At 46.0% G+C, this 23,902-nt stretch overlaps 1 protein-coding gene across 1 annotated transcript in view; it reads right to left on the reverse strand.

Moving 5' to 3' along the window:
• Positions 1–23,902, reverse strand: part of LOC144148636 (uncharacterized) — a 145,725-nt gene that overhangs the window by 16,067 nt on the left and 105,756 nt on the right. Inside the window, exons 6-9 of the mRNA XM_077680147.1 lie at positions 19,376–19,412; positions 5,438–5,485; positions 4,240–4,305; positions 1,938–2,206 (exon numbers count right to left, since the gene is read on the reverse strand). Of these exons, the coding sequence (XP_077536273.1) occupies positions 1,938–2,206; positions 4,240–4,305; positions 5,438–5,485; positions 19,376–19,412 (420 nt within the window). The remainder of the gene's footprint in view (positions 1–1,937; positions 2,207–4,239; positions 4,306–5,437; positions 5,486–19,375; positions 19,413–23,902) is intronic.

A 23,902-nucleotide genomic window follows, 5' to 3' on the forward strand; every position in this document is an offset into this window, starting at 1 on the left:
GTAATATGCAAGTTTCTCGTTGGACAGCCATGGAAAACAAAACATTACAAACATAAAAGGATTCAGCGCAAAGCCATCAGGTTGATTTATTGTAAATTGTCCCGAGTTCGCTTGAAATTTAAGGATAGCTAGTGATATTTCTTCTCTAGAACAACGCAGAAAGAAGTCCCGGCGTGCACTTTTTTCCCTTCTGCTCAATTACAAACTTAGTCTTGACCCACACCGTTCTTTACAGTCGTAACGAAAAAACCTACATGACATCACGAACCACGCGCACTAACCCCATACTTTGCAAGAACCAATACCTAAAAGTTTCGTTTGGAAAGCCGATAGTCTTTCTTGTGCTGCTTAAATTCCAAAGTTTTGGTCTCGTCTGTCGGTCTTTCCCTCGATTCAGCCGCTCGGTTAAAACTTATAGGAACTCTGAAAGGAGAACTTTATATTGGGACAACCTTTCCAAACCACCAAGTATAGGGCCATACTTCACACTTGCAAAGATCGGTGAAGAAAAAGAAAACATTAGGAATATTTGAGGCAAAGCATCAACATATAACTGGTATTGGCAATATTCTGTGATTGAAAATAGATGTGTGCTTGAATTTGTGATGGCAAATCAAAAAATCCCGGACCACTAACGCGAAGCCCGGGGAGGGACTAAGCGTGCGATGGGTAAGTGTATTCGTTGCACCTTGACATTTTTGCCCACGGAGAAGAAACCATTGGGGGGTAGCGGTATACAGCTTTGCTGTCAGTCTTATGTCTTTCAAGCACGAAGCATTCCAGCGCGTGGCGTTGGTCAACGAGTGTGCTGTTGTTTTAGTACCGTGACTGCATGATACTACGACGACATGAGACTACGACGACATGAGAGAGCGATAACCCGAACCCCTAAGAAGCTTTGCCCCGAAAATAAGCACGGAAAACAATGCCTCGACCAAAACAAACCAAAATGGCTCGCGCCCCAGCGTAGACCTTGTGTCGGCATCCCAAGTGCAAAAGTAACAATAGGTTCCCCTAGATGGTGTGCGAGCAGTTGTACGGGGGAAAATTGAATCGACCGGAACAAAATTTCACCTGGGTTACCGTGTGAAGAACGAGAAGGGAGGAGCACCGCGTAAGGCGTGGGTGGGTGGAGAACAGAAGCATTTACGTGGCCGGGGCGGCCGAACACTGTCGTCTTTCAACGGCATTTTAAACGAAGTGAGGAGATACGCTGTCATTTCTTTTGCTACTGTACCAGAAGGGAACAAAATACACGAACTGCGTTTTTGCAACACCTAGTAACAGTGCGATGTCGGTTTATTGGAGTTAATATATTTTTTTTCCAAGCGCCACGTTCTTCGGCTTAGACCAAATTGAGGTCCACCAAATAAATAAATAAATAAATAAATAAATAAATAAATAAATAAATAAATAAATAAATAAATAAATAAATATTCCGGAATAGAGGGATCGCAGCACACAATTGGTGGGCCGCTCCTGACTTTGTAAATCTGCTGTCAGTTGTCTACTCATGCTCGTGAATTAACACTGCATACCTCTCTGAGGTCAACAGCACAGTCAGTAGAGCCACCACATTGCTACCACTTATTTGCTTCACACAAGCCCTTGCAGGCACACCAGAACACCTCCAAATATTGGACGTGCATTACCGTGAAACTTCAGACAATGCAATGCAAATGCGCGACAGGTCTTGCCTTCTGCGTACGTCGAATAATGCAAGTTGATTCTCAATAGCTTCGGTAATTGTTATACGTGGTCGTTCAGCACTTACCAGCTATGCTTTACTACAAATTATTGTGAGAAATATAAGCTTATAGAATACAAGATGTATTACAGCCTGTGCTGACGTTGCGCTGTTTCAGCCACCGTTACAAGAGATGGGTTGTCTGAAAATGTAATGGTGCATGCTTACAAAATTTTTCGCTAATACTTACAGTTCGATGATCCGCTCTGGCTTTGATCGCTGGACTTCTGCTCATCTTCAGAATTTTCTCGCTCAGCTTCAGCCGGAGCATTGTCTACGTTCCAGACCTTTTGAAGCATTTCCTCATGTGCAACTCTTGCACGAAGGAAATCTTCCTTCATGCCATTCATGGCAGCTGAATGTATTTCATTTTGTTTCTGCATGGTTGCATCCACATTATTCAAAGTGTCCTGGAGAATTCCACAAGTGTCTTCACACGCTCCTTTCCATTTCTCGGACCTGTGATTGATAAAACATAAACACCATAGATTTTATAATTGCGATCAAAAGGCCATAAGCATGAACTTTCTCATGAAGTCTCTGATCGGAAAATGAAAAGAGTAGGTTTAACGCAACACCACTATCTTGAACACTGATTACCCACCGAAAGGGTGAGGGCTCTTCTAACTCAGCAACCAAATTTAGTTAAATTTAGGATGCGCGTTGTTCTTTTGAAAACCTTCAGGATGAAGTGGACCAGAAGAGTTAGCTGGCAATTTCATAGACGCGTTGGAAAGCAGAAGGGTCCTATCTACTGGCAATGCGATGCATTGTGAACCATGGGTACACACACACCCATAAAAAATGTCAACGGTGATGTGCAGAAGGTATTATGACGTCTTTGCCAGCGGAACTAACGCCCCTATGCTCCTACAAGCAGCTGAGCACAGGTGTTACACAGCGATTGGTAAAGCCATTGTCTGATTTCAGGTTCCTGAAGAAAACCCCGTACCTTGGGGTCAGGCCCCCACACCTCAGTAATGCACCTTGACAGGTGTCGCGTAAAAGTATGAAGCGCCATAATAGGCCTTTCACCGTCAATTCGTGACTACCTACACGGGAGGACATTTAATGGACATCCTGACCTTACGACCATTGTCGTGAACTTGTGATTTGTTTAACCGGGTTTATGACCATTTTTTGTGAAGTGGAGTAGCCGGGGGCATATTCGCTTCCAACCTCTTTATTCAATAAACCACTTTCTTACTCTCTCTCCTCCTGCGATACTGGAGTGGAATGAATATAGGTGTCTATAAGTATAAGTGTCTTTTTTGTTTGTATTCGAAGTATTTTTTCTTGCCTTTCATCTTTTGTACGCCCTGCTTGGACCTACTAATGGTGTGCAGTATGTACTAAAAAATAAAATTACTTTCGCACTATCATAGCGTTTTGTCAAAGCAGGGGCCAGGGGCGGGGACAGATTGCTTTCTGCGGCAGTATGATGCCCGGCCGTTTTGGAGGTTCCAGAGCCTGTGGTTTTCATGGTTGCAACTAGGCCGCAGGCAAAATAAGTGAATTATGCATAGTACCCCAGTACAGCACAAATAAATCGGAAAGAGTTCGCGTGGTTTGATGCTCGGCTTGATACAGGCAGTGTTCACGCTGCATATGCCGCCCTGTGATGCCTTGAAACCATGCTGGAGTATTATATTCTGATCACAATAATCTTGGTGCCAACAAATGAATGTTCCATGACCCTTCGGACCTGTTTTTACGATGGCAGCGTGGTTGAGCTTTAATCTCCAATGAAATAAGAATATGACAGTAGCTAGGAGGTTGACATATGCACCACTCGTGTGAACAGCGCTTTGACCTCAGCAGTATCAGAGTAAAGCATTGAAGGACTCTGGCAGTATACATTGCCACAGCGGCGCTGCTGTAGTTCGGCCTGTTGTAGCACCGTGTCGTTACCTTGTGGTACTGTTAAGGTTGTACCAGTGTTGGTCATTTGCAGAACTACGCTCTGCTAAAAACGTGCCTTCAATTGTTCCCACGGGTCTCTTAAAAACACAACATTGTACGTTACAGAAATCCTAGCAGGGAACACAGTATGTGTGAGTGGGAAACACCCACTTTTATTACTATAGCAATCTTATACCATTTTTGAAAAAAAGGAAAATGAAACTTGCAAGAAAGGTGCTGCACCTAAAGGGCAACAGGGTTTTTTTTCCGCAACAAGTTTTTACGGACATAAATTCAAAAGCAAATTTGGGAACGGTTATAAACAGTTTTTTGTACACACGTGTAACGTAGCAGTGTAATATGACGGGTCAGCTACAGAAGTGAGTAATGCTATGCGTAGTGCGAGAAAGACAGTTGACATAGGTAAAAAATGTGTTTCAGTACAACATAATCATTGGCTAATGTATGGGAAATATTTTTGAGTGAACAATTTTATTGTGTTGCTCACATGTGCGCTGCGGTTCAGTGAAACACTCATATTATGATATTAATTGAAATAAAAATTGACGTTTTATAATGGTTTCACTCACATTTCTGTGAACCTGGACAGCGCAACAACCAAGTCGCGAAGCAGGGCCATGCACCATTCAGGAATCCTGAAAGTCCACGAAAAAAATAAAATTCGCCCTCACGGCTTATCATGGAGAACTAATCGCTAAGAACACACAGAAAAAATGCAGTAAAGCCATAAACTAGAGAACTCCAGAACTTGAAAATGTAGAAAGCACTTGTGTCTTTGACATTAGCGTTTAATCCAATTTTAGCGTCATCTGATTCAACAGAATGGCAGACACAAGTAAGTGTATCACAAGCACAGATTCTATAATGTATTGCACCTCAAAACACGTGGTATTTTCAAGTAAATTCACTTATAAACTTAGCAGAGTTCATGTTTTAAAATACGTTAAATTCATTCCAACTGATGTGATAAAATCTCCCATCAGAGTTGTGTATTAGGTATTTACATTGTTCATTGTGAATTCGACGACCTCGCAAAAATTGCCAACCGCTTCATCTCCATGGCTAAAGTTTGGAGTGTAGGTTTACCCGACCTCCTACTATGCAGCTTTATCACAACGACCAGTACCTTACGGCTAATTCTGTACAATTCTCCCACAGAAAACTCCTCCGAGCAATTTACTTTATGTGTGCGCTTGATTAAACATAATATGCCCAATATTTAGTACCTATCACCTTTTTATACAGATTTGGGTGAGTCAGATATCCGTCCCCACGGGACAGATAGTACAGGAAATTTTACTTTTTCAAAAGTTCAACTCCCTAGAACCTACTCAAAAAATTGCTTCTAAGTTCACCCCAAAATCTTCGCGATGTGTATGTATGTATGTATGTATGTATGTATGTATGTATGTATGTATGTATGTATGTATGTATGTATGTATGTATGTATGTATGTATGTATGTATGTATGTATGTGTATGTACGTACGTATGTATGTATGTATGTATGTATGTATGTATGTATGTATGTATATGTATGTATGTACGTATGTATGTATGTATGTATGTATGTATGTATGTATGTATGTATGTATGTATGTATGTATGTATGTGCGTACGTACGTACGTATGTGTGTAGTTAGTTAATTTTGTAGGTATGCACTTATTTATGTATGTGTGTATGCTCCACAATTAAATTAAATTCAGTCTCTCAGACTAACTTAGCAATAAAGAAAAAAGTACGCTTAAAAGAAAGAGCAGGACTAACTCTTCCCATTTCTGCTTACGCGTCGTAGTCCGACCTTCATTGAAGCCCCTGAAAACAAACAAAATCGATTTATATTGTCAATAAATGCAGAAAAATGCTACGAATGGAATCAAATGTTCTGCGGGAGCTCGCTGAGCCTTTACAGGCCTATAATTATGCGAACAATCCCTGTTTTACTATCAGTAAAACCTTAGGCATAGTACAGTAGACTCCGGATAAACGGAACTAAGTTCTTCGATCCCTTCAAGTTCCGGAACTTGAAGGGACCGAAAAACTTAGTTCCGTTTAACAGGAGTTCCGTTTACTGAGATAGATGTGCGAAAGCGCAAATTACTGTGCGGGCATGCTGGTTAATACCATTTCATGAAACTCTAAGCACTAGAAGGTGACTGTAGCTGATAGTTTTTCAGAAAGCAAGAAGGCTACAACAGGTTTAGGTACAGCATTTACAAAGTTGATCTGGCAACACTTAGTCGCTGTGCACTACAAAATGCATCAATTATTTTTGTTTGACTCCTTGCAACTGCATTTTCATGGAGGCTAGAGGCCTCAACTTCGCGAGTGCTTACGAGCCACCGAATTTAGAAGACGGCAACGCGATAATTATGCGGGAATAGCACCCCGATGGCACGAACGAGGCGGCAGGAGCTGAGCCCTGTCACCTCGGTTTCCTGAATTGAGACCGAACGACTGGAACAAGAACTGAGATGTTGCATTCGTTGCGGTAACACGGCTGACCACTAACGAGACGAAGCTTACGAGCCAAACGAGGCTAAAAAAACCATAGAGAAAGAAAAAAAACAGACAGACAGACATTGAACTCTATTAAGTCCGGAAGGTCTAACCTAGCGGCCCAGAGGACCGTCCAGAGTAGACGAGGGCCGCACCTGCGCGGGTGGCGGGAGGTTTAAGACCTCCGCCCTAACGCAGGCCTTCTGGACAGCCCGGAGTTGAGTGTAGTAGTATTCGCTGTGGAGCGTCATGGTCCATTCTTCCTCTGTGATGAGTTCGGCGTCGTCTTGTAACGCCGGGGACTGCCATAGCATATGGTTAACTTACAGTAAGCTGCATCGCAGAGGGGACAGTGAGGGTCAATGTCCGCGTGAAATAAGCTAAACCTGCTCCTGGTTGGGAAGGAACCGGTTTGAAGCATTCTAAAGGCTGCTGACTGTGGGTGTTTGAGAGCAGGGTGGGCCAGCGGGAGTGTTCTTCGCGTAAGTTGGTAGTGTGTGAGTACCTCGTTGAAAGTGAGTAACGCGTCTCGGAACTCTCTGGGGGCCTCGGGAGCTCGGCCTGTTCGATCGCCGCGGCTGACGGTTTCTCGCGCGCGATTGTGAGCGAACTCGTTGGCGTTGGGGAGGGTGTCGTGAACTCCGTGGCCCATGTGGGCCGGGAACCATGTGATGTTATGGAACGTCTCTTGTTTTCTTCCTTGTAGAATCCTGGCGGCCTCTTTGGCAATGGTTCCTTTGAGGAAGGCTCTTGTCGCCGAGCGGGAATCCATGTAGATTTGCTTGAACCGGGTTTCCGTCATGGCGATGTATAAGGCGATTCGTTTGGACGTAGTGGCCTTAGGTGCATAGATGGACGCAGAGGTGACGACGTTTCCTTTGAAATCCACCACTGCCATGCCAAACCTGCCCGAGCGGCCGTACTGGGCGACGTCAATGAACAGAGCTTTGGCCGATCCTGTATTTCAGAGCTGTAAGATGGTTCGGGCCCTGGCACGCCTTCTCCCCTCGTTATATTGGGGATGTACATTCCTCGGTAACGGGTCTACCTGGAACATTTCCCTCACCGTTCCGGGGACCTGTGCAGTGTGATCTTCAAAATCTTCGTTCATGTAGCCGAAGTCTCTAAGTATCTTCCTGCCGGCCCTGGTGGAGGGCAGCCTCTGTTCTTGCGCGATTCTTTGCGCTTCTGCGATTTCGACCAGTGAATTGTGGATGCCCAGTTGTTTCAACTTTTCCGTGCTTGCGGATAAGGGGATACCGAGCACCCTCTTTATGCTCTTCCTCATGAGCGTATTGACTTTATTCTCTTCCGTGCGGGACCAGTCGAGGGCACCCGCCACGTAATTAATGTGGGTCATGAGGGAGGCGTTGTACCGACGCAGGAGGTTGCGCTCGGAGAGGCCGCCCCTGCGGTTGCAGACGCGCATCATGGGTCGGATGAGCATACCGAGTATCCTAATGACATCGACCTTCGGTATGACGGAGCCGTCTCTCGTGCGCAGCTCGATGGCCGCTTGATTGGGGTGCGGTTGCCCCGCTCCGCCCTTACGGTTCGACCGGTATAGCAGGAGTTCCGACTTGCCCGGCGACAGTTTTAGTCCCGTGTCCTGAAGGTACTCTTATGTGATGTCTAGCACCGTTTGCAGGGCTTCTTCCGTCAGAGCTTCCGAACCACCACTGCTCCAGACCGTGATGTCGTCCGCATACAGAGCGTGATTGATTCCGGGGATATGTCCCAGCTCGATGGACAGGTCCCGCATAACGAGATTGAAGAGCTGCGGTGACAGTACTGCTCCCTGCGGGGTGCCCCTCGGACCGAGTCCGTAGTACTTCGACCGCACCTGGCCGAGTTTGAAGAAGGCCGTCCAGTCTCTGAGGGATGATCTTATGTATGAGTGAAAGTTTCTTCCGAGGTTGAGTTTCGACATCATCTTCAGCACGTATTGGTGACGAATCGTGTCGAAGGCTTTTGGGAGGTCGAGGGTTAGGATGCCCCTCACATCTCTCGAATACACTTCCAGGATTTGGTTCTTGAGAAGCAGCATGACGCCTTCCGTGGACAGTACGGGTCTAAAGCCGACCATGTTGTGCGGGAAGATCTCTTTTTGCTCGATGTGACCTGAGATCCTTGCGTTGACCACGTGTTCAACGACTTTGCCGACACAATGCGTCAGCGAGATCGGTCTCATGTTCTCGGTGCGGGAGATAGTAGAGGCCTTCTACATTAACCTCTATCAAGATGACTGCGTTAGCCAGACTTCCATCACGCTCCACGAAAAGGAAGCAAAGTTAGTTGGCCATACGCTTGCATGAACTGTCAGTTACTCGGCACGCGCCTCTTTTAAGTTGGAGTGTGTGCTTGTTATTTAATCTTTTAGCGTATTACGGTGTGATGTGTCGCTTTATCGTATGTGGTTATTCTGCGCATGTGCACACTTGTGTGTATATATTCTTTGGGTTTCTAATAAAACTAGTTGAGAGTCAGCGCTTGTGTTGTACATCCCTCCGTCGGTCATCCTGTTTTTTTTTTGCGCGCTGTGTGTGTTTCTTTCAAGATGATTTACCAACTCGCCCAACTTTCTGTGTTACTTCTCTAGTCGCGACGACTCGATATCCTGGAATTGTAAGGGTTTCGCAGATAGTTTCTTGTAGGAGGATTACCTGGGGTTTCTCGGGTTGTGATTCTAAATATTGCTGTAATGTGGCTCTTCTTTGCTTAAAACTAACGCAGTTCCACTGCCAGATGTGAAAGTCCTTCGTTTTACTGGCCATTGCAGGGTCCGTTTGGGTTTGGGCATATCGCCGAGTGAGGTAATCCTGTTGCTCCATTAGGTTGTGAAGCATTACTTGATATATGTGCCGCCATGGTACTCTCCATTGTGGCCATAAGTTGGAATATTGCATTGAGGTCTTCGAATTGCCTTCTCCAGGCTTGCATGACGGCCTCAAGTTTGTCTTCCCCTTCGGTACCCCCAGAACACGGAGACATTCTACGCTTGGTGCTGCGCGATGGGGTCGTTCTCCTCTGCGACTGTAGCTGATCTCTCTGTGTTTTAAGCGAGGCGTTCTCGGTTCTAAGTCTCATGTTTTCCTCGGCCATATTGGTGATAGCATGTGTGAGGTGATCGAGCTCCTCCTTAATTTCTTTGTTTTCAATCAATACTTCGTCTATCCTATTATTGATATGCTCTGGCAGTGGCCTAGGCGTTACCTGGGCGTTCGTCTACGATGTTGGCGGTGTTTTCCGCCCGCCCTGGACTCTATCAGCCCAGGAGGGAGACCGCAGGCGCACCTGCTGGCTGGAACGGTCACGTCCGGAACTCGATCGTCTTCTGGACTGCGACCTGCTCGAACCGCGTTGGCTGCGGGGCTGCGATCGACGGCTCGAACGGCTCCGCCTGGCACCGGAAGGGGGTCGCATCCCGGATTGCGACCTGCTCGAACTGGCGTCGATATTCGAACTGCCGCCTCTGTTACCGGGGAAGCGCGACCCTCCCTTGAGGGCGCTGCGGAGGCCGCCGGCGCCCGCCAGGTGGTTGAAGTCATCGGTGCCGTTGGAGCGGTCTCACGATTGCAATCGCTGTTTGTGCTCCCGGCTCCTCTGACTTCGGCGCTGATGAACGAGGAAAGGCACTTGGAATTTCTGCTTGCAGCTCTTGTCGCCGGTGACGTGGCCGCCGCCGCACAGGCCGCACTTCGGTTTACAGTTGTGTCCTTCACCCGGGTTTTCGGCTCCGAAGCCCCTGCAATTATCCCGCTTGGTGTTTATGCAGACGTCGGCTCGGTGACCCGGCTTGCCGCACGAGTAGCACAAGTCGACTTGACGCTTGTTAAGAGAGCACCTGACGAGTCACATGCCAAAGACGACATACCTCGGCACCTGCATGCCCTCAAAGAGGAGCACGACAGTCGTAGAGGTCTTGATACGCTTTGCCGCGAGGACCGAAGGATTTCTTTCGGTGATGAAAAGCTCATTAAGTTGAATGTCCGTGAGGTGCGCGTCGATCTGGCGGACGACCCCTTTGCACATGTTTTCGGGCGCAGCTACGTAGGCAACAATTGCACGTTGCTTGGTGCCGAGGAATATTTTGTGTACCTTGGCCTATGCCTCGGCGTTTTTTTACAGCCGGCGTCGTTTGTACGTAAATATTTTGCATCGGCTTAGGACACAGCAGGTCTTGCTTGCAGGCTTCCGCAGTGATTCCCGCCACCGTCATCAGGGCTCTCATGACCGCGTACAGGCTCATTTGACGTCATTCCCGTCCCTGGGACGAATAATAACACGAACTTGGCCACTTGGTAAGCGTGGGAGCCGCGAGGCTGCAGCCAATCGCCTTGCAGGGCTATGCGGGTCGGGCGTGCGGCGGCGTACCGAGCTGCTTGTACCTGAATGTAAAGTGTCCGCCGAGGATGGGAACTCGGGGCGGGATTTCCTCTTCTTTGATATATAGTTGACCTCTTCGGGGGAAATATCCACCCCCTCTACCAATTCCACCTCGGGCATGGTCTCGGAGCGCTGTCGGTTAGTCCCAGGAGCGGCCGTCGGCGTTAGGCTTAGCTACGCTCCGGCGTGGCCTCCGCGAAAAACAGTCGTAAATGGCCGAAAAGTTCACTCACCGATAAATAGGTTATCTCTGCGTGGACCGGAATGGTTACTGCGTTCGATGAGCACTAAATCCGCATCATATTACCGCATATTCTACTCAAGAACCCTCAAAAAAGCAGGAGCGGGACACATCAACACATCAACAGCCCAACCTTAAAATGGTGATTCTCATGCCAATGTGTTTCACAAGTTCCATTTCTGGTTCCGTTTAAACGGTGACGCGGAAATTTTAGTGCAGACTACAGGGAGTTTTTTACGATCTGAATACAAAACCAACCAACTTACAGGGTACCGTTCCGTTGAAACGGCAATACCGTTTAAGCGATTTTCGTTTATCGGGATTACACGGTACATATAAAATACAAAAGCACGAAGAAAACGTTGATACGACGTAAAACAAGACGATTTCTAAAAATTAATCAAAAGATAAAAAAAGAGGGTTTTTAATATCCGCACAACTGTTATTCAGAAAAAAAACTCCCACCTCCCCTCGCGGGAACCCCTGTGTGGATGCGACGCATAGGCGGAGCGGCGAAGGGACCGCGTTTTATGGCGCGCATAACGTTGAGGGGACTGCGTAAGCCGGTCCCAGTCGATGACGACGTTGGCGTGCTTGTAAAGCGGCGTGGACTCTAGGTGTTTGAGGCAAGCGTGGATGTTGCTTCGCCAGAGAACGGCACACCAGTTATATTCGCAGCGCGCCCGAAGGAGAGGAAACCGCGGAAGAGAGAGCACATGCGCCGGCCCCAGCGCGTCTGCCGCGGCTATGACGCAACGTGCCGCGGCTATGACGCAACACAATCCAACACAATCCACTTTAATCCAATCCAATCCAAATCCAATCCAATCCAAGCCAAGCCAAGCCAATCCAATCTAATCCAAGCCAATCCAATCGAATCCAATCCAATGCCCCTCGCGAGAGAGTGTTCGCTATCTGAGAAGAGAGGGGTTGAGTGGCGGAGAGCGCAGCTGGCGCGGCGAGGAGAATGGGGGAGGGGCGGACAACGCCGACGACGACGACGACGCCGGAGGGACAAGGCGAGTGAATCAGATGCTCTGCATCTAAAAGAAATACCGTATGAATGTGTACCGGTTATCGTCGAAATGCCCCCATGAGCACTGAAGAGTGATTTTTGCTGTCATAGCTACCAGTGCTTAAGATCCAAATTTTTTCCAAATGGTAGTAAAACTTGAGGATCGTTGTGTTTTTTCAGTACATGAAAATGAAAGACATGATTTAAAAGGCCTGATCGGGTGAACGTTTCAAACGCTTGAGTAGCTGCATCTTAGCACCCAGCGTAGGTCCACTGAAGAAAACTTATAAAATGGTTTATGCTCGATACTTTTCATGTCGCACTTTTTTTCACGAATTTCAGGTTAAGAAGTTTCTTCAGTGCCTCTTTAGCATTCATCTCATTTACGTAGCTGGTGTATAGCGGCTCGGCGCCCCGACGGGGGTTTGGTTGGGTTACGGTGCGGTATCTTAGCAACATAAATAAAAGAAGGGTTGGGATCGATGACATTGAAAAATAGCCTAATTTATGTGCTGGGGGCACGTTTATAGTGTTTGCGATTACCATATGGTAGCCGTATTCGTTAAAAAAGACCCTATAGTAGGGGAAAGCACATAAATGGAAACACTAGGACGAACGTCAAAGGCTTTGAATTGCAATGCGCGCGTTAGAAGCTTGTGCACTTAATTACTTGCGCAATAGGCACCGTATGTCAGCCGAAACAACTTGCGCGACGATTCACGGACACAGCGCGACAAGTAAAAAAAAAAGCGACAGAGAATGACAAAGAAAACAGGTAGTGAAGACGCCAAACACAACCCCGAGTGCACGGGTAGAGTCGGGAGGCAAACTGAGCCCTCCGCCCGCCGGCTAGAGTTGCTTTTTATACCTTTAAAGAATTCTACACCGAGGACCTTTTGAGCACCCGGGGAAACGACCTCATCAACGCCAACTGGAAATGGCCACGGCGGAACAGTAAAGCGGGAACCCACTTGTATCTCTCTTCAGACGCAATAATAACTCGAGAGCGGATTTCAGCCAAATGACTTTGTTCCTTACGCTCCTATCGCGAAATTGTGATATGTGAACATGAATTAGATGTTAAGAGGTATTGTGGAGACCTTATGGTGCATTTGTGCCTAAACAACTATAAATGCCCATAACTGCCTATTTTCAAGAGCGGCGCCTATATGAACCCTACTAAGCCTCAAATTTCGCTTTCGAGTACACTTTGAGATCGCTATTCATGTTTTTGGGCAACACTGACCATTCGGAACTCCATGGGGTTCAAGCTATAGTCCAGGAGTCCAATGTTATTTTCCAGGAGTTCAATCAACTCTTGGAAAACAACTGCTAGTAGCAGTTTAATTGGGCCTACTTATCAATGACAAGAGGCAAAATTTTGACTCCAAAAATCTTGAAATGGTGATAGGTTTCAGCTGTCTCCGCATTTTTTCGCAAGGATTCTTGTAATATTTTTCGCAAACTCTCTAAACAGATTTCTTCAAACACATACAGTCGCACCCTCGTTTCCAGCAGTATACTGAAATGCAACTCTATTTTTATCGCAGAGGTTGAGCATGGAATAACTCTTCGTTAGCTGATCATTCCTGTATTGAAATATGGACGGCGAATCATCACTGCACAGAGGGATTTCCTTACGCCTTAGAGTCCTTACGGCCATTAAACATGCTGTTTCATCAAAAACATGTTCGGCAGCTAAACACCTCTTGAAAATGCTTTTGGAATATGTGGAAATGTATTTAACAGTGATGGGACGTCTTGCCCAAACGTTAGGACAATATAATCCTTTATGAGAAAATTGCTAGCGCTAGGCGTTGTAACGTCTAGATATCTTTGGCACCGGCTTCAAGGGCCTTGTTCCTGCATGTACGTGGTGTTTGTTTATTTCTTTATTTATTTTCTGGTTGCGCGTCTCAGAGCGCACCGTTATTTCTCACTAGAGCTGCCGCGGAGTCAGACTTCAAGAAACCGCTCCTAGAGTTTAGGCAGTGCGCTAACTTCATGTGAACGCAAGAGAAGCTTGTCCGCCAGTCGAAATGGCGTTGAAAAATAGTTTAGCTCCCTGAGCCCAACCAATGCAGGTATGTATTCCGATTATGTCCGGGAGTAACCATCATCCCGGATACCTGAGAGGCTTAACCTGATAGTTCCAACCATGCTGGGAAAGCTCTTTTGTACACAAACAGCCCTACCGCACCAGAGATTATCTGTCCACCCTGGCGAACTAGTTGGCCACAACCTGCTGACTTTCCAAAGCAAATTTCGGCCCTCAGTCCTCAGCAGCTGTAGAGCACCTGTCCACAGCGACGGTCAGAACAGCGATACAGCACAGGGTGCTAAAATCTTTGCATCTGGACAGACCACCATTGAAACTTGACCCTGGTAACACTCAACGCACGCACTCTGTCTAGCGAGGGAAGCTTAGCTGTATTACTACAGGATCTCTCGGAAATTAACTGTGATATTATAGGGTTAAGCGAAGTTATAACAGGAGAGGGCTTCCTGGAGCTGACTACGAGGTATATTTTGTGCTACAAGGACTCTATGAGAAGAGACAACACGGAGTTGGATTTCTCATTCATAAAGAATTAGCAGGCAACGGAAGCATTATTCCGCTTAACCAAAGAGTCGCGGGTGTTGTGATCAAGCTAAACAAGCCTTACAGGTTAAAGATGATATGGGCGTATGCGCCAACAACTAGCTACGATGATGAAGCCGTGGGCATTTCTTACGAAGACGTGGGACCAGCAGTGAAGAAGGGTACAACACAGATCACGATTCTGATGGGTGACCTTCACGCAAAAGTCGGCAAGACGCAAAACTGTGAAGGGTCAATGGGGAACTTTGGAATGGTCAATCTGAACCTTCGAGGAGATACACTGGTGGGATTTGCGGAGAGAAATAACCTCCGGTTGACGAACACATTCTTCTACAAACGAAAGAATAGGAAATGGACACGGAATTAAAAGTCATGATGGTACAACCAAAAACGAAATTTACTTCATTCTAGGTGACAGCCTTGGCATTGTGCAGGACGTAGAGGTACTAAGTAAGGTACGGAACCGCAATCATAGGATGGTTATATGCAAAGTAAGCCTGAATCTCAAAAGAGCAACAAACGAACTCATAAAAAATACGAAACCCAGTATGGAGTCAGTCAGAGCCAGGACGGAGCAGTTTTAAATTACTCTCAAAAACAAATTACGGCTTCTCAACCAGAAGAACGAGAATAGTGTAGAAAGGCTAAATGACAACCGAACAACGGCAATCACAGAACGTGCAGCAGTTTTGGTAAAAGCAGCTTGTAGAAAGGAATCTGGAAATGTGAATAAGAAAACGAAGTAACACATTGCGAAACGCACGATCATGAAGGTGTCAAGTGCGGGAGATCAAATTGAGTAAGCAGAGCTGTTTAAATTGATTAACAGAAGTAAAACCAACGACATTCGTGCATATAGCATAGCGGTGATAGAGGAAACCGGGCTAATTGGAGGAAGTTTGAAAGCAACTAAGAGGAAGCTCGCCATCGGCAAAGACCGAATGTACGCACTCAGAGATGAACAAGGTAACCTTACCAACAATGTGGACGAGATGGTGAAGCTAGCAGAACGATTCTACACCAGACTGTATACCAGCGAGGTTAAATCACGCAAACTACAGAGAGTACAAGCGTAGCTTGCGATGTCCCACTGCTAACTAAAGAAAAAGTTGGAAAGGCTCTCAAATGCATGAAAAAAGGAGACGTTCCAGGCCATGACGGCATAACCGTAGGTCGTTTGAATGAGGGTCGAGATATAGCACAGGAAAAGCTTGCTGAACTAATTTCTGAATGCTTGAAGATTTTAAAAGTGCCCATAGCCTGGAAAAACGCCAACGTAAGTCTGATTCATGGAAATGGAGATACCAAGTACATTAAGAATTCCAGACGCATTAGTCTACTTTCAGTCGATTATAAGCTATTTACCAAAGTTATAGTAAGTGCATTGGAGACAACCTGGGTTCAGAACAACCCATAGAGCAGGCTGCGTTTAGGAAAACGTACTCAACCATGGATCGCATCCATGTTGCCTATCAAGTGATAGAAAAATCAACAGAATACACTAAACTCTTTACATGACATTTATAGACTATGAGAAAGGGTTATAATCACTACAAACCGCAGCCGTGCTAAAAGCATTAAAGGACCAGGGAATAGAAGAGAGATGCATAAGACTCCTGGACGACATATATAATGGGTGTACGGGCAGGGTAACATTTAACAACCAAAACAATAAATTCCCGACCCCAAAGGGAGTGAAGTGAGACAGAGAGGCGCCATCTCGCCAAAACTGTTCACATCATGTCTGGAGGGGGTATTCTGGAAGTTGCACTGAGAAAACATAGGATTAAGGATAAACGAAAAATACTGGAGTCATTTTTGGTTTGCAGACGACAGAGAATTGCTTAGTGGAACTGCAGAACACCTGCAAAAAATACTTGAGGAGCTACAATCAGAAATCACGGCCATGGAACTAAATGTAAATATAAATAAAACTAAAATAATGAGGAATAAGAATGCCGAAAGCGCCCTCTTCAGCCAAGGAATTGAAGCGCTAGTAGAAAAGGATATAACTACCTGGAACAGATGATTAGCACTGACCCCAACTGCGAGAGAGAAATCCGGTGCAGAATAGGTATGGGTTGGGCGGCACTCACTGAGCACTCCGAAAGAATAAAAGTAAGCTACCTCTATCACTGAAAAGAAAAAAATTAAACAAGTGCATACTGCCAATGATGACATACGGAGCTGAATCTTGGCAACTTAGTAAACCAGTGGAAAGCAAACTCAGATCGGCTCAACGGGCCATGGAACAGATAATGATCGGAGTGACACAGTGAAAGGAGAGGAGTTTCTGGATTAGGGAAAGACCACAAGTAGATGAAATCATAGTTCGAGTAAAGAAACGAAATGGTCATTTGCTGGCCATGTGGTGAGAGGAACCGATTACCGGTGGATAATTGAGGTAACAAAGTTAATACCAAAGACGGGTCTAGAAGAAGGGGAAGGCCAATAACAGGATAGAGAGAGGAAATACGGAAATTTCGCGGCCAACACTGGACTCGAGCAGCGCAAGAAAGGAGCTGTCTGAAGTCATTAAGAGAGACCTTCGCCCTGCATTGGGCCTGAGTAGGCTGTTGTTGGTGATGATGATGCCTCACGTAACAGTATGTTTATTTCTAAGTAAATCGTCATCTCTCTTGCGTTTCTGATTTACGTCCGTTCTTGTTTCGTAAATCAGTCGTGACTGGCGGACATAAAGGAGCACACCTTCTAATCAGAATTCCCAGCTCTTAAGAATTCTTTTTCGTGCCTGTTAATCTAACCCACATAATGAGTGCGTGCCCCACAAAATCCATATCCCCGACCACTCTGCCACGGCCGAGTGGTAGAGAGAAGCACTGGCATCTTACGACAGAGTGGTACAGACCTTCCTGATCGCAAGGGTCGCCTCAGTCGTCGCTGGGCTAATAACGACCACCCAACTTCTCACACTGGAGACAAAGTTAGCTTAATAAAGTTTGTGAAAGCTCTATCTCTCTCTCTCTTTCACTATATTCGGCGCTCGAGCAAGCTGTAGTGGCCATTGAACTTGAATGTGAACAGAGCATTTGTCGAATTAAGCCAGCGGATCGCCGTCAGTCCAGAAGCACTATGGGACAATTAAACAGCCTTGTTGCACTGTTGGCGCTTTTGTACCAACATAAACACTAACAGTATTGGTTTTCCATTCATTGATAGGCGTCCAGTACGTCTTTGTTTGAAATTATTTGCATTTATATAAAAATTTATCGTGCCTCTGTTTGCGATGTTGGAGGCTTAAAACGTTGTTTTGCTTTATTTTTGTCGCCTAAAATGCACGCGCCTTTTGATGCCTAAAAATTGGGCCTCTAGAAGTAACTGTATATTGCGTAAAAGAAGTGGGTCGCTAGACTTGCCGACACGGCTGGGAGGAGCGCACACGTGGCAACAGTGCGCCCCGCACGTGCGCCGTGGGATCCAATCTCCTCTTGACGGCGCCTATTCCGAGAGCCATTGTTTTCGTGCTACGCGCGGTAAAAATGTTGTTGCTAGTCCCGCTCTGTGATCTAATCTTCAGAGCGTGGAGGCTATCGATGCTGATGATAGCTGCTGCATTACAAAGACGCGCCCTCCGACGACGAACTGACGCTATCGCGCTACATATTAAGACCTAATCCCAGATGTGCACTCCATCTTTATTGATGCTATAGTACTCTAACTAGGATTTTCTCGATAGATCTATCAAACTCTAAGATGCATCCAAATGTCAGCCTGAAGACTGGAAATTTGCTTAAAGAGAGAGAGAGAGAGAGAGAGAGAGAGAGAGAGAGAGAGAGCGTGCGTGTGTGTACTCTGGCACCTTTCTCACTGTAAGTATCTCTGTTTGTATAGTCTAACGCCCTATTGGAGCGAGCTGAAGATGAGCCCTTTTATTTGAATATATTCGAAGAAGCCGCATCGCCTCCTGGGCTGTTTGCGGACACCTGCCACTTCTGTGTGCTTCCTGCTTCAGAAGCCGGCGTAGAGCACCTGTTGTGGACTTGGCCAAGTACTGAAAACGGCTGAACGCAACAGCTCCGAGGCACATGGCTTCATCCCGGGAGACTTCCACATCTTAAGCACGGCATATCTGGGCCCCAGCACTGGTTTCGTCTTCAATTTTCGCGCGAAGCGGGTGCAAAGTTGTACCTTTGAAAACTTTCTCGTATTCTGTAGGGCAATCTCCCCCCAGAAAAAGCCCCCTGAACCACTAACTCACTGAAGGCATGAGCTCACGTCATTTCCATTTCCAAATAGTACAGAATGTCGTCACTCGTTTCCTCGCCCGCATTAACAGCTTTGGTATCAGCGACGCACGGTAAGGTATGCTCAACCGTGAAGTTTGTAATTGCAAGCACATGTGACATCCAAAGGTTACGGCAAAACTGCAGTATGAAGCTAAGCGCATCATTTTATAGCCTATTTTGCTCTGTTGAAGCCTGTTATACATTATGACGATTTGAATTAGCTCAAAATAAACAATTTCTGGTTGACATGGAGTTGCTTCGTTTCTGTTACTTCGTTCGTGCTCTTCGTGCGATCAGAGGGCAAACTGCCTCAGACTGCCCTTTTAAAATACGCTGGTTTTATGCTTTGTTTCTACATTGCTGTTGGTTTATTTTGGGGACTTTGGCATCCAAGGCAGTTTTTACGTCCAGCGAAATGTCTCATTTGGGACCCTGAAAAAAATGCATATCCAACAATACTCAACATGCATTGTTCTTTTGATAGTGAACTAATTATTTGGGTGCACGTTGCGTGATTCAAATATTTCACAACGTTTCATTGTTCTTTTGATAGTGAACTAATTATTTGGGTGCACGTTGCGTGATTCAAATATTTCACAACGTTTAATAAGGATGCTCTTAGCTTTTATTGCGCGGGAAAGCTCAGTCACTTTTTTATGCTCAGCAAATTTGCTTTGATAGTAAACAACTTCAGTAATTTTATGAAATCTCTTACCAAACTCCTTCTGTTATTACTAAGTCCATCGAAGTTGCTGAAATGAAATAGACACAAGTTATAAAAATCTTACTCCAGGAAGGCGTATGTTACTGTCAGAAACCAGGTTTTCAGCATTCGAGGAGAATTATCAGTATCAGTTCTTATAAAACAACTTACTAAAAAATGTACTAAACCACAATAATTACTCATCAATGCGCAAAAAGAAGCGGAGGCATAAGTTACTAGTGAATGCTGACGGAGCTAAAAATGTAAAGGTTTGTCACTGTCTTGGCAACTGAAAATTGGGAGCAAAGTCGCTTAAGCCTGATTATGGAACTTTACCTAAGAAAACTCACACATTGGCCAGTGCTGCGGGTTTTTTGTTGTCTTTTATTTCAGCAGAGAGAAAGCATCATCATTCCTTAGTTACACTTGAAAAGGGGCGTCCCTACCACGCCAGCTGTAGCAAATAAAACGCCCTTGTAGATGAAATATGAAGTATGGAAATGATAATCATTAGTATCCAGGGAAGGTTCCAAAATTGCTGGACTCCGGATGGTCAAGTCATGCCCTTAAGATAGTGAATTCGTAGGGGAATTCTCTGTAAGCGGATATTTTGCTTAGCAGTCTTGGGCTTAGTGGGTTTGTGTTGTGCAACGGTCTAATTAGGGTTGCATCATGGCGGCAATAGGAGCAGTCTGTGTTGATTTTACTCAACCGGTCAAACCGCTTCCACTCACTGAGTAGCCAGAGTCGCTGTTATTAACACTGACTCTGGCTAGTCAGTGAGCGAAAGCGGCTTGGCCGCTTGGGTAAAAATCAAAACATCCAGTACAGAAATCGTCGCTGGTGTCGTTTCGACTATAACTGATCAGCCTGTCTTGATTTTACCTAACCGAAAAAACCGCTTCCGCTCACAGACTAGGCAGAGTCACTGCTAATAATTAACAGTGACTCTGGCTAGTCAGTGAGCCGAAGTGGTTTGGCCGGTGGGGTAAAAACACAGACTGCTCCCATCGCCTCCATGATGCGACACTTATTGGATCGTCGCCCACTGTTCTCCCTTATATCCCAGCAAAAAAGCGGCTGTGGGTAAAGCGCCAAAAATTACGAATTAACGAACACGCAACTGACTGGAAATGTGTCGAATAGAAACGAAGAAACTTTTGTTGAATAGAAAGGACTGGCCTACCGATACTATGTGAGGCCTAGCCATGTGTACGGAAAAATCAAGAACTGGTATGCAATTTGCCCAAAACGCAAATTATTTCGTTGTTGTACACGTAACATCTGACAAGTCGTTGTCTTTAGGCCATCAAACAAACCTTAACACTTGCTGTTCTTAGCAGCATACCCACGCCACCTCCCTAACTTGAAAGGCTCATATCTCAATCCCTGGGCATAGTGTTCGATTACAGTGAAAGCCGAAATGAAAGGAACTCAAGAATTGTACTTTGCCGCCGCACTTCTTGCGATATCCCAATTTTTTGCGAAAACGGGCCAACTGCAGTCCGAAATCTAAATCCTACCCTCGGCACCTACCAGCTACGGTCAGAATGCACCACCAAAATAAAAATCTTCATGACCGCAATAGAACTCCTACTGAATCGGAAGAAACCATATCCACCAGTCGCACCACCACGGCCACAACCCCCTAAGGTGAGTCAGATATTTTATCCCTTCTTTCCTTCCCTCTCCAAAAAAATATTCTCCTAAAACGAGAAACCTTTATATGAAGATGCGTTTGCACTTGATTGCTTTATAACTTACAATAACAAATACACTGCACCCGCACCTCTTTCTCTATAACAAAATCCATTCCCTCGAACGCTGAGTCGAATAACTATAAGGAGCAATCGGCGCTTCTTACACCAACCTAATAAGCGTGCGTGCTTCCGCATTCACCTCAACGTCGCTTCTACTGGCCACTACTTGTACAACATGTGCTGAGTTGCCTCCACTCACTGTCACGTATGCAATGTTCGTGAGGACATAGAACATGTACTGTGTGTGTGTCCCCGTTACGACACCTCGCGGCTATACTTGACGCCTTTGGGACTGCGAGCTGACGCACCACTGAAACTTTGCGACGCCATTGGTCCATGGCAGTCAACTGCCGCGGCAACAGGGAGTACAGGGTCATTGGTGTCATTTCTCCGTGACTACGGCCTGAACGAAACTCTGCGAACGATTGCCTTAACTTTTCTACTGTGCGTGTGCTGTGTGCGCGATCCTGCGTCTGTCAGTTTCTGTGTGCTTAATTGTGTTTGTAGTGGATGTATCAATTTTTGTGTCTTCGCTTCCTTTCACTTCGCGCATCTCATATTCATGCGGAGTAGGAAGCCAAGCTCGCTGCCAGGCTGACTTCTCTTCATCATTGAAGGCATACCTCCTCCTCCTGCTCCTCCACCTCCTAGACCAAAGCCGCTGTTACGATTCCGAGCACCGCTGCCATTTTCGCGCGTCCTGCAAATGCGTAAGAAAGCTCCCTCGGACAAGTTACAGCTTGCTGGGGAACGGTCGGCGCGTGGTCACATCCATGTCGGTGACTCAAACTTCGGCGTCTGCAGACGAATCTACACGTTGAAATCTCCCCGGCTGGGCGGACGCCGCAGCCGATTCTCATCTCCCCGCTTCCTCAGACTCAAGGAGGGCCGCTGCTGCCAGCCCCTCACAAACTCAGAAAGAGTGTTGTGTGTGTCTTTAATATGTTCGGGCCGTGTGTGAAAGCACTAGAACTATTTGGCCATTACCGCTTGGGCATAAATGCGTGGTGCCTCTGAGCGCAGATTCGATTCGTTTTGGAGCAACGAATCCATGTTGCCGCTCTGCTCCAGTCCTGTGCCGTAACCTCACCCGGAAGGGCATTGTTCTTGTATTGCTTCTGTTCATCTCTCGCCATGCAGTAATCCAGTGAAGTTAGCCTTCCGCTTCTTGTCGTCGCCAAGGCTTTGCTGCTCGCTCGACAAGCACGCCTCGCATGACGGAAGCGACGGAGCCCGGTTTGGGGGCGCCTACCCGACGGTATCAACTGTTGACAGTGGTGGAATGCCATTGCACTCCCGGGACTCTACCTTCTCCTCATCTCATGAGCCCGCAGAAACCTGTTGTAATCTGGTAGCAGAACTATCGCTTCTTCCGCAGGAAAATCAACGCCCTGAAAGGCCTATCAACTTCCATAAGGCCCTCGAATCAGTCTCCTATGAGAGGTATATCATCCCCTTATGGTACCATTCTACACACGCATCGCACCAGTGCCCTTGAGGACCCCCTTCTCTCACACTCATGCTTATTGCCAAAAACAGCCCACGCACAGCACCACCCGTTTCAGTCACCGTGTCTCCATATGAAGACGCGATTTTATTCGTCGTTCTCCTCGTGAAAACGAAAATAGTTCATGCTGCAGAGCGGTGCGGCTGATGTTCGAAACCTACAGTAGTGAAAAGTAGCACCATGTGATGTGGAATGGTGGAACCGCACTCAAACATGGTTTCAAAATGGACTCCACAAAGTTTTGTGGGAGCTCCGGTGTGTTGCCGTCCGAAGTTCTCTTTTACTGCAACGTAAATCATTTCTAAAGGCTGAAAACACATATTTCATGTGCAGAAATTATTATTTAACTTCCTTGTTTGTAAACTGCCTCAGGATATTTATTATTTTTATAATGAAAAGCATGACTGTGTAATGGTGTCTCCGTATGAGGACACGACGCCATTTGCGTAATAAGTATTCTAGAGATACTGAACCTTTTTACCTTACTCTAGACACTTGACACTGCTAAACCTCCAAGTATGGAATTTTTCTGCAGTGAATATAATAATTCGTGACTGAAAGGGCTACAGCACTTGACATCTCTCATTTTATCACTTCTTGATAAAAGAACAACAGGAACCCGCTTCCGAACACCGTAAGGAGCCTAACCGCGCTACACATGGTAGTGAGTTGCCCATACCTGGATGCATCATTTGTATACCTCTCAGCCCAAATGGGTGTACTAGTAATGATCCAGTGGTGCCATTTGGTAATGTTCCGAATACTTTTTTCGGCACTGTCTCACTGTCTTTCTTCATCGAGTTTAGCTAGATAATTCCAACTGTGCGCTTTTAGAATGGTGATTTTTGTATTCATGGTGCCTTAATCAGCACGTTAAACCTTTATTGATAATTTAATTTTACCTGAGTTTGGAGCTTTGGCTGAGTGATCGCGTCGCGCAAAAATCACAACTTCATCATTATTTGATTAACTGCTTTTCTCGCCATCCTTCAATTTTTGTCCAACCCATTCTTTACATACCAGTCACTCTCAGTCACATTCGTATACCCCCATCCACTGAAACCAGGTCAATCTTGAATAGCCACCCAACTACCCGTTCCTATCATCCATAACCTCCCTTAGGCTACTTGATTCTTAATTTAATGCAGACAATCAATCAATTGCCTCCATTCCCGCACTCTTCCAATGACTACCCTATCCTTGGTGTCTTCCTACCTTCCTAACATGTTCTTCCTACCATGCGGGGCGATTCATCCACGGTACCGCAGGGTA

Source organism: Haemaphysalis longicornis, unplaced genomic scaffold, assembly GCF_048455015.1.
Source record: "Haemaphysalis longicornis isolate Haplotype H1 unplaced genomic scaffold, Haemaphysalis longicornis Haplotype H1 scaffold_8, whole genome shotgun sequence".
Lineage (NCBI taxonomy): Eukaryota > Metazoa > Arthropoda > Arachnida > Ixodida > Ixodidae > Haemaphysalis > Haemaphysalis longicornis.